This window comes from Acartia tonsa, chromosome 1 (assembly GCF_053477335.1).
Source record: "Acartia tonsa isolate MP-2025a chromosome 1, ASM5347733v1, whole genome shotgun sequence".
Lineage (NCBI taxonomy): Eukaryota > Metazoa > Arthropoda > Copepoda > Calanoida > Acartiidae > Acartia > Acartia tonsa.
The window spans coordinates 6,367,810-6,382,600 of NC_137260.1; the positions used below are offsets into that span (position 1 = coordinate 6,367,810).

At 34.2% G+C, this 14,791-nt stretch overlaps 2 protein-coding genes across 2 annotated transcripts; one reads left to right on the forward strand and one right to left on the reverse strand.

The window, feature by feature from the left end:
* Nucleotides 1-387: 387 nt before the first annotated feature.
* On the reverse strand, nucleotides 388-10,324 carry LOC145306051 (ATP-dependent RNA helicase DHX33-like). Its single transcript, XM_080148012.1, has 20 exons — nucleotides 10,155-10,324; nucleotides 9,380-9,490; nucleotides 9,199-9,263; nucleotides 8,936-9,013; nucleotides 8,716-8,814; nucleotides 8,498-8,617; nucleotides 8,056-8,157; nucleotides 7,722-7,828; nucleotides 7,436-7,512; nucleotides 7,228-7,301; nucleotides 6,206-6,332; nucleotides 5,751-5,843; nucleotides 5,467-5,551; nucleotides 4,897-4,959; nucleotides 4,485-4,587; nucleotides 3,967-4,060; nucleotides 3,596-3,732; nucleotides 3,113-3,192; nucleotides 2,034-2,190; nucleotides 388-533 (listed from the first exon to the last, which is right to left on the reverse strand). Exons 1-20 carry the CDS (start codon nucleotides 10,269-10,271, stop codon nucleotides 395-397), a joined length of 2,028 nt encoding a protein of 675 aa, XP_080004138.1. The 5' UTR covers nucleotides 10,272-10,324; the 3' UTR covers nucleotides 388-394.
* A 1,490-nt stretch (nucleotides 10,325-11,814) lies between these two features.
* Nucleotides 11,815-14,783, forward strand: Prosbeta5 (Proteasome beta5 subunit). Its single transcript, XM_080149382.1, has 5 exons — nucleotides 11,815-11,959; nucleotides 12,426-12,522; nucleotides 12,838-13,084; nucleotides 13,500-13,656; nucleotides 14,273-14,783. Exons 1-5 carry the CDS (start codon nucleotides 11,835-11,837, stop codon nucleotides 14,454-14,456), a joined length of 810 nt encoding a protein of 269 aa, XP_080005508.1. The 5' UTR covers nucleotides 11,815-11,834; the 3' UTR covers nucleotides 14,457-14,783.
* Nucleotides 14,784-14,791: the final 8 nt, after the last annotated feature.

Genomic DNA, 14,791 nt, shown 5'->3' on the forward strand with positions numbered 1-14,791 from the left:
GAAAAATTATAATATTAATACCAGTTTTGATAGACATAAAGGGCCACAAGCCGGGCTAAACGTTTAACATCCATTGTCTTATCCCTTAAGACCCCTGCAAATAAAGGTAATTCCCAACTTTGTACTAACAATGTAATCACAGTAAGATACCAAACTAATATCATAATGTGACTACAACAAATAGTTGACTATTGGAACAACTATAAACGGTGACTATAGTAATGAGATTTCCGCAGATAGTAAAATGAAAATTAAAGGATTATTTTCAGTTTAGTGGCCCAAACAGGCCTAGGGCACGGACCAACAAAACAGTAAAGTTCCGATGAGTTATTTCCGTGTGCCTCAAAACCGGTTTGATTGTATTTGGTGCCATTCTGTTCTGGAAGACAGTCCTCTATCTTGTTATCCTATGTGTTCTAAAGTAATCAGGTTTCGCCTCGTTGAGCCACTCCTCCGAGACTATTGTGAGCCCGCGAATGTAGGTTTTGGAGGTGGCCACCATCTCGGTATAGGTTACTATCTCCGGTTTCCGCCTAAAATTATTCGATTTAAATGGATGTGGTAGAATATACGATACGTGGATATTATGACAGAGGGAAAACTGTCGTCAATTTAGCTTGCTAATTTAGAACTCGTTTATTGGTCCGTTCGTTCGTCCAGTGGGAGAAAATGGGATAAGTCGTTATTTTAGCCCGCTGCAAGTTTCACTTTTTTAGACAACATAAAAATCTGGTTTAAGATCCAAGGAATAATATATCCATTTTGATGTACTACATTCTTATATATGTCTTTAAACTTAAGGCACAAAAATATATTAATTTTCTTATTGAAAATCTAAGCAAGGATACATAAATACACACACACACAGAAAAATATACATACTTGAACATGACACTGCTAGGATGGATATGAACATGCTGACCGCTGTCTAGTACTACATAGTGTCCCTTTAGGGTCAGACACACAGACACACACGCACACATACACACACACACACACAGTAGAATAAACTTACTTGAACAGGACACTGCTAGGATGGATATGAACATGTTGACCGCTGTCCAGCGCTACGTAGTGGACCTCTAGGGTCAGACACACACACACACATACAGAAGAACAAACTTACTTGAACATGACACTGCTAGGATGGATGTGAACATATTGACCGCTCACATACACACACACATACAGAAGAATATACTTACTTAAACATGACACTGCTAGGATCGATATGAACATGTTGACCGCTGTCCAGGGCTACATTGTTGCCCTCTTGGGTAACACACACACACACACACACACACACAGAAGAATAAACATACTTGAACATGACACTGCTAGGATGGATATGAACATGTTGACCGCTGTCCAGGGCTACATTGTTGCCCTCTTGGGTAACACACACACACACACACACAGAAGAATAAACATACTTGAACATGACACTGCTAGGATGGATATGAACATTGTGACCGCTGTCAAATGCTACGTAGTGTACCTTTAGTGTCAGACACACACACACAGAATAATAAACTTACTTGAACATGACACTGCTAGAATGGATATAAACATGTTGACCGCTGTCTAGTGCTTCGTAGTGTCCCTCTAGGGTCAGACTCACACACAAACACACAGAATAATATACTTACTTGAACATGACACTGCTAGGATGGATATGAACATGCTGACTGCTGTCCAGTGCTACGTAGTGGCTCTCTAGGGTCAGACACACACACAGAAAAATATGACACTGCTGTGTGTGTGTGTAGCCATAGTTTCTTAGTGTTTGGACCTAAGTAGTCATGACACTGCTAGGATGGATGTGAACAAGTTGACCGCTGTCTAGTGCTACATAGTGTCCCTCTAGGGTCAGACACACACACACAAAAGAATAAACTTACTTGAACATGACACTGCTAGGATGGATATGAACATGTTGACTGCTGTCCAGCGCTACGTAGTGTCCCTCTAGGGTCAGACAGACAGACACACACACACACACACACACACACAGAAGAATAAATTAAACTTACTTGAACATGACACTGCTAGGATGGATATGAACATGTTGACCGCTGTCCAGCGCTACATAGTGGCCTTCTAAGGTCAGCTGGGCAACATTCATGAACAATCCTTTTGCTATAGCTTTACGAAGCACCTCCACGTCACGTGATGATTGAATTGCAACGCCTAAATAATGTTTGATACTAATAAGCTTTAAAAAAAATTAGATAGGGACTGATAAAAATTTTCTTTTCAAATCTGTATCAGGTAGATAATATTTGCTTGAAATTCAGCTATATAAAGTGCTGCAAATAATCCCACCCCCTTATCTTGAAAAGTAAAGGTTTAGGTATTTCAGGGAAGTTTGATCATGGAAGATCTAAAACAAAATTGTTTAAAGATTATATGATCTTTAAAAGATGAAATATCACATAATTATTGAATTAATCAAAATCTTTTAATAAGAATAATTTTCATTGATAGGATGTATTTTTATTGCTTTAAGCATTAAAAGCAGTAAAATATATAATACTAGCGGCTTCGCCCCTAGCCTCTAGGGGCTTTTCCCCAAGAGGTTTGATCAACCTATATTTGTGTTAGGTATTTAAATTTAAAAAAAAAAAAAAATTTTTTGGGGGGGGGAGGGTATTTTCCATTTTTCTTGGGGGGGGGGGGGGTTGTCCCACCCCCCAAGAAAATAGCTTAATACCATCACAGGACCAGTAGGTATATTCCCTGAAGAGTAGAGCCCAATTGGTTCAGTGGTTACTGAGATCTCAAGCTACAGACAGACGAACAGACAGACAGACATCTACTTTGTATTATAGATAAACTCAAACTTATTGTAATAAGTATAGTTATTTCTCACATCGTATTATAAACGGCTTTCCGCGGATATAGAATGTACAATTATGAGATTAAAACTAGTTTTTTTTAGCCCCGAGGTGGCGAAGGCACCGGCTAAAAAAACTGGTTTTAATCTTATGATTGTACAATTTTATATTCGTAGAAAGCTGGATATAATACGATGCTAGACATAGTTTTTTCGTATGGATGAGAACCGGTTCCTATCATCCGGATTCGAATGAATACGAGAAATTATATTAACCTGCAGTATGACAAACTCCAATAAGTTGTTTCCTAACTTCCAGAGCAAAATTCAGATGCCTAGGGATGAGGAACTGTGCCCTAAAAAATTATGAAAATATATTTGTTTAAAAGAGATAATTTATAAATACTTAAAAGCATACATTACAATATTACTTCATTGTATCATCTCGGAAGATACTGGTCCGAATTTGAAGTACTTTTAAGTTAAGCTTTATAAATGTCTTGTAATGATTTTAGGCTATTTTCCTTACCTCCCCTTCCCTAAAGGCTAGGCTAGGGGCGAAGCAACTGATAGAAATTATAAACCAACAAGTATGAAAACAGACAGACAAACATACTTAGTTAGTTACAGAGAAGAGATTATTATTGTACACCAAAAAAATCAGACGTCTATCACCAATAACCATGAACAGCCACGAAAATCACTTTGCCCTTCAGGGGAAAAAGTAAATTATACAGAAAAATTATAAATTGTGGCTACCTGCACCAGCCTGGAGTGCCTGCACTGTTCCTGAAGGCCCGCCAGACATTCAGCAAGGTCAACAGGTCACCCTCGGCTGCCTGGAACTTCTTGTGCACCTGGTTGGCCTCCTCCAGCTTGTCTTTGGTGCTTGGTAACTAAAAAATTGATATATTATTATTTGGAAGCTACACAAGATTTTCATATTCTCAATTTAAGTGAAACTCGTAGCTGGCTAAAATGACAATACCCCCCCCCCCCCTCCATCCTTCCCCTTTAACCTATCCCTTCCCTCCGACTGAATGAACGAACTGACCAATATAGCAACCTAACAATTTTTCCCCTGACATAATATCCACGTGTATTACACATCCATTAACAAACGTTATTACCTGAAAGACATTTTCAGCGGTGAGTAAGGCAACAATAGTCAACATTTCTTCTGTACAGCCCAGCTGTTCAGCTGCCAGCAGCAGATTTGTAAACCTGAAAAAGGAAAGTTTGATTATTTTTTCAAACAATATTAGTTATCTAGTTGTTGCTCTACATTCTTTACATCTCATTCCCCTCCCCCTTTAACTCCCTTTTTTTTCTATAATATATTGAATACTATAGGTATATATTCTTGGAAGTAAAGAACGCCGGACACCGTGTATATATTTTATATTCATCTACCTATCTGTCTGTGTTTGTGTGTGTGTGTCTGTCTGTCTGTCGATCTATGTATCTATCTATCTTTCTATCTATCTATCTATATATCTATCTGCAAATCTATCTATCATATACCTTGGATCTAATGGAAATGCAGCCATCTTTTTACCGAATGATGTCAACTGAACTCCCCTTGACCTATATCTATCTATCTACCTGTCAATCTATATATCTATCTGCAAATCTATCTATCTAATACCTTGGATCTAAGGGAAATGCAGCCATCTTTTTACCCAATGATGTCAACTGAACTCCCCCTTGACTTAGGTCAACTGCTTCAAGCAGGGTTAGTTGTCTCAAAGCTAAATTTTAATTTTCATACATAACATTTAATGACTCAACTTTAAACATATACCATTATCATTTTTAGGTATTAAAATAATAAAAAAAAATTCAGAATGGCTTAGAAACCGATTTATTATCCGATGGATTTGGAGTTCTAAGCCGTACAGAAAAGTAACGTATCGTATTATATACAAAACTCGAAATGATAATCTTTACCACGGAAAGCTGTCTATAATACGAAGTGATAAATAACTATTTTTAATAGCATTATTTCGTCTAAGTAATATCTTTCGTATAAAAAAGATGAAAATCTTTTGTATGAAAACCTGTATTTATACTGTCAGCATTAGGGGCATCCATAAACTCAAACTTTATCACTTCTTTTATACCTTAAAATAAATATAACTTAAAATCTTAAGGGATAAATGAATATTCGTACCCTATAAAAAATAATCCCTTACTTTCTATAGATTTTAAATTTTAGTTTTGTATCAACCATTATAAATTCTATAGAAATATCTATTTTTAAACCAACGATTAAGAAAACGTGGTTATTAAACTTTGAGTTCCAGTATGATCTATAGTCCAATGTTCCCTCAATCTAGAGTAAGAATATAAAAAAAATATCTTTATAGAAAATCCTCAGTAAAATCTTGGAATTTAATATCTGTAATATGACCTCCCAATGGATTTATTATTACTTGGATTGGATATTAAACCAGATTTTCATGTTAATATAATGAAGTAAAACTAGCAGTGGGCTAAAATAACGATATCCCCCATCCAAACCATCACTTCCCTAGATGAACGAACTGGCCAATAAATGAGTTCCATGTAAGCAATATCCCCCCTGTCATAATATTTACGCGTATCCTTTATCCATTAAATTAACCTACCTATATTTAACATAGTTAGAACAACACTGGAAAGATTGGATCTTAAAATTTCAGGTACGGTAGCTTCAGGCAGGGAATCAAACTCCTTAAAAGATAAATAAAATTTAAATTCAATTAAAGTCCCCAAAGTGGTCAAGCCAACGAATAAGAAAACGTTATTATAAAACTTTGGGGACTAATGTAATAACAGCCAAATGTCCCATCCCTCCCTGTGTCCAGTCAATACATTACACACTTACCTCTCTTATAAGTATTTTATCAGAGATCTTAATGAACAAACTTACCTCTCTTGTAAGCATTCTATAGCAGTTTCCTTCAGATTCTCTTCCTGCTCTGCCTGTTCGTTGCAGAGCCTGGGCTTGAGATACACGGACAACCTGAATATTTAGGATTTTTATTTAGATGCTATGGACACTTTTGATCGTATTTTTTTAAGAAAGCTTTTAGAAGTATTGCTCATACAAAGTTAAAGCTTTTTTTTGGCAATACTAAATGAAAATAAAAGGATGCCTGTGTTTTCCATTAAGGTGCCTAATATATCAAGCATCACCCTACTTTTAAAAATATTATTTAAGAATCAGGGTAGTGGGTTTCCTATGTCTAAACACTGCGGGGCTACCCAGTACCTATTATAACCAAGCCTAAAGGAAAATCTACTTCCACCATCACCATATTTTCAATATATTTTCATTTGGATTTGTTGTTCGACTTGATACTTTGAGGGAAATCACCATCTCACCTTAAGCATATCCAGGCCAGCCCTGGCCTGGTGAACCTTTGCTTTGACCCTGCAGGAGTCTATGACATGCTTGATCCCAGGTATTGTTAAACTTGTCTCCGCAATGTTGGTCGCCAGAACCAGCTTTCTAAGTCCAGAGATAAACAGATAAGTAAATATATCTCAATGAAAGAGATTTCCTTACATAAAAGTAAAATTCTATCTTTGTGTAGCAAAAGATCTTGCTAAACGCTGGACCGATATGATTCTCCCAAGAGAAATCGCTGCTGGAAAAAATATATCCCTTCTTAAAAACATTCGATGTAAGGGGGGGGGGTTTAATGCAACCATCTCGTAATCAATGTATAAATGGCACTTAGAATTCGAATTTCGATCTGAAATTTTGCATGAGTAATCCTTGGTAGGTTTATTTCCCCTAAATCGAACAAAAAGTTGAAAAAGTAACAGCTAACAGCTCAGCCGTTTAGCCGTTTTTTTTTGGCTATTTTTAGGGCAAATCTGTCAAAATTACGTAGAAATCAACATTTTAAAACATATTTTTGCTTTAAATCATGTGAAATGATACAAAAAATATTTTTTTTATATTTCTAGTACCAGCAACTACCGGCTAGAATAGTTTAAAAACTTTTTGGATCGAAAAAGAGCATTATGTGGAGAGAGGTTTCGTGATTTATTTCCATAGAAAAAAGCCAATAAATTACTAAGCGGCTGAGCTGCCAGCCGTTAGCCGTTACTTTTCCAACTTTTTGTTCGATTTAGGGAAAATAGACCTACCAAGGATTACTCATGCAAAATTTTATATCGAAATTCGAATTCTAAGTGCCATTTATACATTGATTAGAGATGGTTGCATTAAACCCCCCCCCCCCCTTTATTTTATATGTTTGTCTGTCCATCCAAGATTTTTTGTGTTCCACTACTTATGGAATATGGATATTGACATCCTTGTTTTGTTGAAATACTAAAGTTGAATGATATTCTTTTAATTTTTTCTAACAAACTTTTAAACTCTTTATCCTTTCCTGAATCCAGGTTGGGTTGGCCGCAAAGATGACTGCTGCATGTCAGACGTCTGAGCAGCGTACAGGGTGCACACCTGAAAACATGAGCAAAATAGAGACAGAAATAATTCAGTAGTAATATAAGTAAAAATCTATAGGTGCCTACCTATTGCACATAGAAACATTTATATTTGTGGATTTTTTAGAATGGTTAAAATAAAAATCTTACCATTAATTTTGGGGAATTTGTAAATTCTTTGGCTATGAGGCGACATTGTCTAGCTGTGTTCTCAATTTCTTCTTGACCTAAAAAAATTAAATAAATCAGTGCAATAACTCGTCAAAATAATATCTAAACAAGGATGACAGCATCCATAACAGCGAAGATTTACAAATCAAATAGTCAAAGTTGTGTACCTAATTGTAACAGATATCATCATAACAAGTTACAAATAGAGAGGATATCTTCTAAAACCAGCTTGTAAGAAATGTAGAAGTTTAAAATTAGATAATACCTGTCATAAAAGCTAGAATATCTTCTTTTTCCGGGGCATTTTCGTGTATTAGAAATATTGTTGATAGAAAAGCTCTTTGCCAGTCGTCTGTTGTTGAACTAATATGCCTAAAAATATCAGGGATGTTGTTAAGGGATAAGACAATGGCCAATAAAATGATACACACCCCCAATGAAAATAAACAAAATTAAACTTACCTTTTAGGTGAAAATTTGGAACTATTTAAACAAACAAAATTCGGTAAAAGTAACTAAAGTTTTAAGCCATCAAACAAAGATCATTATAATAAAACTTTGGGTACCAAAATAACTCCCTGTAATGAAGAGAAGCTCACCTGATATGAACAGGAAACTGTCTTCCCTCAATGTAAAGAACAGGACAGTTCCAATAATTTGAAAATTTGTCTGCATCAACTGTAGCTGACATAACAACAACCCTAGAAATTACAACCATAGTTTTACACAATAATAGCTTTACTTTTAAGAAATATTTGTGTTTTAAAATCATAATTTCAATTCTTTTTTATGTACATACTAGATGTTTCGCCCCTAGTCTCTAAGGAGACAATAAGAAAGTGTCAGTAAAATGACTAAAACCACCCTATGGCATATATAAAGGTTCCCAGATAACATAACCTCATTGGATTTTTGAGTTTTTCTGCTTTAATCATAATAACATTGATACTTTAAATTAATTATAGGATATCATCTGCGTCCCTAGAGGCATTATAGGGGAACTTTACCCTCCACAAAGGTATTTTTATTTTGTTTACATACCGTAATGGTGGCAAATCATTCTGTCCTTTTCTGTATTTCTGGGCAGATTTAACAACACCAAACAGAATGTCTGTGTTCACTGTTCTTTCGTGGGCTTCGTCCAATATCACCCAACTATATCTGGAAATAAAAATAACATTAGTAATACTATCTTTCAAATAATCAATATTTTCTAACTTTTACTGATCAAAATATCTTTCCTTATAAAAAAAACTTACTTTTTCAGCAAAGGATCGAGCATAGCCTCTCTGAGCAACATACCATCAGTTTGAAATAATATTTTTGTAGTGTACCCACACATCTCCTCGAATCTAACCCTAAACATTAATTTTGATGTTACTAAATTGTTAAAAATAAGAGACATTCTTTATTCTAGTATTTATTTCAAAAAGTGTAAATCTTTTTTTTTATCCAAAGGTCTTTAGGAATTTCTTTTACCTGTATCCAACGATTGTTCCTAATTCAGTCTGTGTTTCGTCTGCTACTCTTTTTGCTAAGGATACAGCTGCAACTCGTCTAGAAAAAATAACAGATAATCAAGACATTAAAATGAGTGTTTAATGTTTTTGTCCACTGAAAACTTTAAAATGGCAAGGAAAGTAGGTAATGGTCAACAACCAAAAGAGAAATATACTTAAGTTACAGCTATAATCAAAGTAATGTTGTAATATGTAAATAAAAACGAAACAAAATTAACATACCTTGGTTGAGTAACAGCAATAACACCTTCTCTATCTAACCTTGCTTCGTGTATAAATTGAGGTATCTAAAATAAACCCTTTTTAATAAATATACATTTTTTCATATCCTAACTATCAAAATTTAGTTTTGTTTTATATGTTCCAAATATACAGAATTAAGATCTCAGAAAAAAACTGGCACCTGTGTAGTTTTACCAGTACCCGTTTGGGCGAGTAATATGACAGTATCGTGTTTGGTAGCTTCTTCTAGAAATTTTCTCTTGGCAGGGAAAATTGGCAATCTTCTACGAGCCTAAATTAATAACACAATTCTCATGGTCATAAGGACTATTCTTAAATAAAACGCGCAAATTTTTCATCTAATTCTACTACTAGCCAAGTAAATTAACATATGGGGTGGCAGGGAATTTATTAATATCATTCATACAACATGATTAAAGAGAAGATATTCAGCGGTCATATATCAAAAACTTGATTTATAGAATATATAATATCAACCCTTACATTTTAATGATTATATTTTTGTAGCACTAGGAGACTATCGAACCAAGTAAAGTACATACTGTACACTCTTTTGGTTAAGGAAATCTTTATATATAACAAAATTTAGTCCTCTATCTTGAGTAGAAGCAGAGAAATTCTTGTATCACCCTATAAGTAGCTAGCTGAGAATCAGGGAGGAAGGAGTCATTGAACTTTTATAGAAACGTTTTTTAATATTCGTTGGACAACAACTTTTAAGCCATTAATTGTAGTTAATTTTCAGATGAGTAATTAATTTGGTGTATTTTCATTGGGAATGCACATCATATTATCGGCCGTTGTATTTAAATCACTGTTGAAAACTGTACGATATTTCGAATTGTAGAGAAACTTCACTAAAAATTTATGTCCACATCTCAATTTATCAGCTGATCATAAAATTATTCTAACAGCGCGCGCCAAATTATCCAAACCTGTAATAACGGATTAAACTGTTGGTTTAGGCTATTGACGTCCCCAGCCCCGTTCATCTTCACGCCGTTGCCGTTTCGGTAGGGCACCGGCGAGTGAGAGCGTTTCCCATTTAACATTTTATCACCATTTGTATAAGTCTGAAAATTTATTACATCATATTTTCAAAATATACGTTTCCATGTAACACTTTTAGATTATGAAATATTTAACATGTAAAAAAGAGAAATTTGATAGTAAATATGGTAAAATGCTATTGATTATAAACTATTTTGATGAAATTTATCATAATAAGCCCTAAAAAGCATCAAAATAATGAATAAATAACCAAAAATGCGCTGGTTGCGCAAAAATGCCGCGCATCCAGTTTTACAACTTAGCTCGGTGTTAGACACAATCGATTTTTATTTAATGATAAGTTGTAGGTAACAAAAGGTGAATTTCAAGAAAAACAGTTTTCCCTATTATTTTAGAATTCAAGAAATCTTTCTATCTTTTAAAAACTTAGGTGAGAAGCAATTCTGAAAATCCCTTTATTTACAAGCTCTCTACCCTTAAATTTTTCAATCGTTGTTGTTTTTTTCTTTTATAATCTCTATTTAATAATTTCAACTATGAAATAAAAGAATTTCAAACATGATGAAAAGATTTAAAAAATCGATGCATTCTATTTCATAACACGGTTGTTAGTAAAATTGACAAAATACGAAAATTATATAAAAATAAAATACTATTTTGTTTCCTTTTACAAAAAGCCACGACGGGAAATGCCGCTATCTGATTATTAAACAGATGTGCCGCATTATTACATGAAAATATAAACAAATAAAAAGCTTTTCTAAAACTAAAATTACAAGAAATTCATTGGCTTAAGAAATGGAAGATGTATCCTGCAAATATTTTATAAACGATATCGAGAACTGCTAAATCAATTAATATTTTGGATTTTGTTTGAACTTTAGTTTTGATATAATGATTAACCTAAAATGTGGCACGTCTGTTTATAGTGAAGGATGACTAGAGAAAAGCCGAAAAAGATGCATGAGTTCCGAATTTTATTTTATTTGCTTATTTTTACAAGTTCATTGCTTTATTTATGATATTATTCAGTGATATTTGTTAATTTGATATAATTTGTGATAATATTTATAATGTTTTTTTTTCAATTATAGATTTTGTAAACGGATAAGAGGTGAATTAAGATAATTTTTCCAATATAAATATTTGATCTTATGATTGCATAATAATTTAATTAGAATTACAAAATCTAAATATTGTTGGTATAGCTTTAGACAGAGACCATTTTGCCCATTTTCTTACCAGTAACACTTTTATTGTGTTTATTTCCTAGTTTTCGTATATATATATAGGATATAACATCCTTATGAAGATAAAAAATAGTTTAAGGATATGCTTAAGATCTCTATACTGCATTATAGTTAAGGCCCTGTGATGGTTTTAGGCTATTTTAGTTTCAGATTTTAAGTTTGGGTGGTTTTAAGCCACTCTCTGTCCCTTTCAATTATACAAAGTTCCTAAAAGCTAGAGGCAAAACTGTAGATGTCTATGTTTTTCTTTTAATCATTTAGTAAACGTAGAAGCTGTATAACTAGTAGTATAGAAATATATTATATTAAGGTTTCGTAAATTCATAAATCATTATATTTTCAGACAATTTAAAGATGGCTTTGGCAGATATTTGTGGGTACAGGCCCACAGGCAAGTTTCTGTCCACCTCAGACGCGTGCACAGAGTCCGCCAACATCGAGTGTAACTCCCAGCTCATGTTGCCCCCCTTCCCTGCACCAGGAATATAGATGCTTTAATATGTGATTTTAATGGATATAGAATATACGTGGATATTGTGACAGGGGTAAAATTGTCGTCAAGTTAGGTTGCTAACATTTACATCATTTATAGGTTAGTTCGTTCATCCCCAGTGGGATGGGGTATCGTTATTTTAGCCCGCTGCGAGTTTCACTTTATTAAGGAATATGAAAATCTGGTGTAACATTCAAGCAACAATAAATACATTATGATTTTACTGATATCTTTAATATTAGGGGTACTACTTCTCTACGCCCCAGAGTACTAAAGTGTGAAATTATGATAGTGATATGTTTTATGTTTTAGTAAGAAGAAAGAAGGAATTGTAGATTGACTTAATCATCTTAGTCCTCTCCGTTGAATTGTTTAACACGTGACACCTTTCGGGAACAAAGTTTAACCAAGGTGGAAGATTTCTATTTCTCATATTAAAAGCATCTATTGTAAGGTCTAAACCTTGGACATGTCTTGGTTGACGAATCTGGCAAGGAAATTCCCATGAATTTCGACCACGGTACCACCACTCTTGGATTCAAATATCAGGCAAAGAAAATCTTATTTAATATTACAAGAAATTGAGTTATGTACAGTTCATAGTTGCTGATAACGATTATTTCTTATTAAAAACCCGAAATTTGAAGTCTCCGAGCTTCCAAACAGCTGAACTGTATGCTTATTTTGAAATCCACAAGACCATTTAGTCAAACACAAAATAGTTTGTTATGTTGCATAATATTGAGATATATTGGCAGATTAGTATGTTGTGTTCAATTTTCCGTTCTGTATCATGTTTTTAGCAATGTTTAATGGTGTCTTTAATTAAGTTTTCAACAACAATCATATTTTCTTTGATATCAGGGCGGTGTTGTATTGGCTGTGGACTCTCGTGCCACCGGCGGCATGTACATCGGCTCCGGCAGCGTCAGAAAGATCATTCCCATCAACCGCTACCTGCTGGGTACCATGGCCGGTGGTGCGGCCGACTGTACCTACTGGGAGCGTGTGCTGAGCAAGCAGTGCAGGCTGTATGAGCTCAGAAATAGAGAAAGGATCAGTGTCGCAGCTGCCAGCAAACTTTTGTCAAATATTGCCTACAACTACAAAGGTAAAACACACAATGCGAGAAAGTTATATTGAAACCTTTTATTTAATCTACTTACTTAAAACTTTCTTAATAATGTAACACGACTGATACTGTATTACGCTTATTCATAACGCAATTTAGATAAGGCTCGAACCCAGCACTAGAATCGCTTCGAAGCTGATTAGTTTCCGGTGGATTAGAACCGGTTTACTGAAGCCAAAGCCTTACTAAAAAATCACGTATAGCACGTGATAGGGACAACTTTACCGAATCTTGAAAAAAATCTTAAAATAAATATCAGTTCAGCTAGACCAAGCCTTGGACCTCTCGGGGCTAACAAAACTGGCTTTAATTTTTCATTTTAATATCCACACAGGGCTGTCTATAATACGATACAATAAATAACTATTCTAAGCTTTATTTGTCATATTATCAGGTATGGGCCTGAGCATGGGCGTAATGATTGCTGGTTATGACAAGCGTGGACCTGGTCTGTACTATGTTGACAGTGACGGAGAGAGAACCCCTGGGCAGGTCTTCTCTGTCGGCTCTGGTTCCATCTTTGCGTATGGTGTCCTAGATCAGGGTTACAAGTAAGTTTTAATTCATGTTTATACAAATCTCTAGCGTCTGGAGCTCTATCACAAAGGATTAATACCACTAGTAATTCATCCATTCAATTATGTTTAAAAAAAACTTATAACAAAGGCTCTGAACAATCAACCGGGCTTAAATATTTTTACTCATACATAAAAATCACTTGTAACTTAATATTTTTTCATTAAAAAAAATCAAAGATATTATTTCATTTTATTTATAATGCATGTAAACTAGGAAGTACTAATTTTTAGTTATATGAGCAATAAATCAAAAAATGCAGTTTAGTTATTAGTTGCTAAAATTGCTAGCTTGTATTTTTATTCTTTCTCTCAAGATAGTCTTATCAACTACACCTTTGGTCGATTTAATTAAAGTTTTTGGTGTTTACAATTTTTTATCTTCCTTTACTTTAACTGTAATGCACTTATTCTTAATTTGCATTTTTAAAACTTTTATTTCTTTAAAACTGAAAAAAATGTTTATTAAAATATTTTACAACTTGTCTTATAGATATTTGTAAGTGAAGTTTTATTTATCTTCCATAGTTATATGACTGTATCTTTGTTGTTTCATCTTTATACCTATCAACATAATAATATATTATTACAGGTATGACCTGACAGACGAGCAGGCCTACGACCTGGGCCGCCGTGCCATCTACCACGCCACCTTCAGGGATGCTGCTAGCGGTGGCATTGTCCGTGTCTACCACATGAAGCCAACAGGATATGAGATCATCTCAGAGGAGGACTGCAAAGATTTGCACTACAGATACGCTGAGGAGAAGAAGTGAATTACAGAGTAGCTGCGCTACTAAAAATCTCGTCCTTTCCTACTGTCTTACTATTGTATTATGATGTTGTTTCCGTGATACTTTATAACTATTTAATTTATGTATCTTGAAAAGTATTTTGTATTTAAATTAAAATGATGAATTATCGAAAATGGTGGCAATTTTGAATAAGTCTTAAACATTAAAAATAAGAAAATTACCAGCATTTTTAGATCACCTTAATTACCAGTACTCAAAATAAATGAAAATGGGCAAACTTTTTCAAAAAAAATGTTAATGTAAAGCTTTTAAGCTAGAAAAATCCTTATTGTGATATTGATTTCAGAATTTTAAAA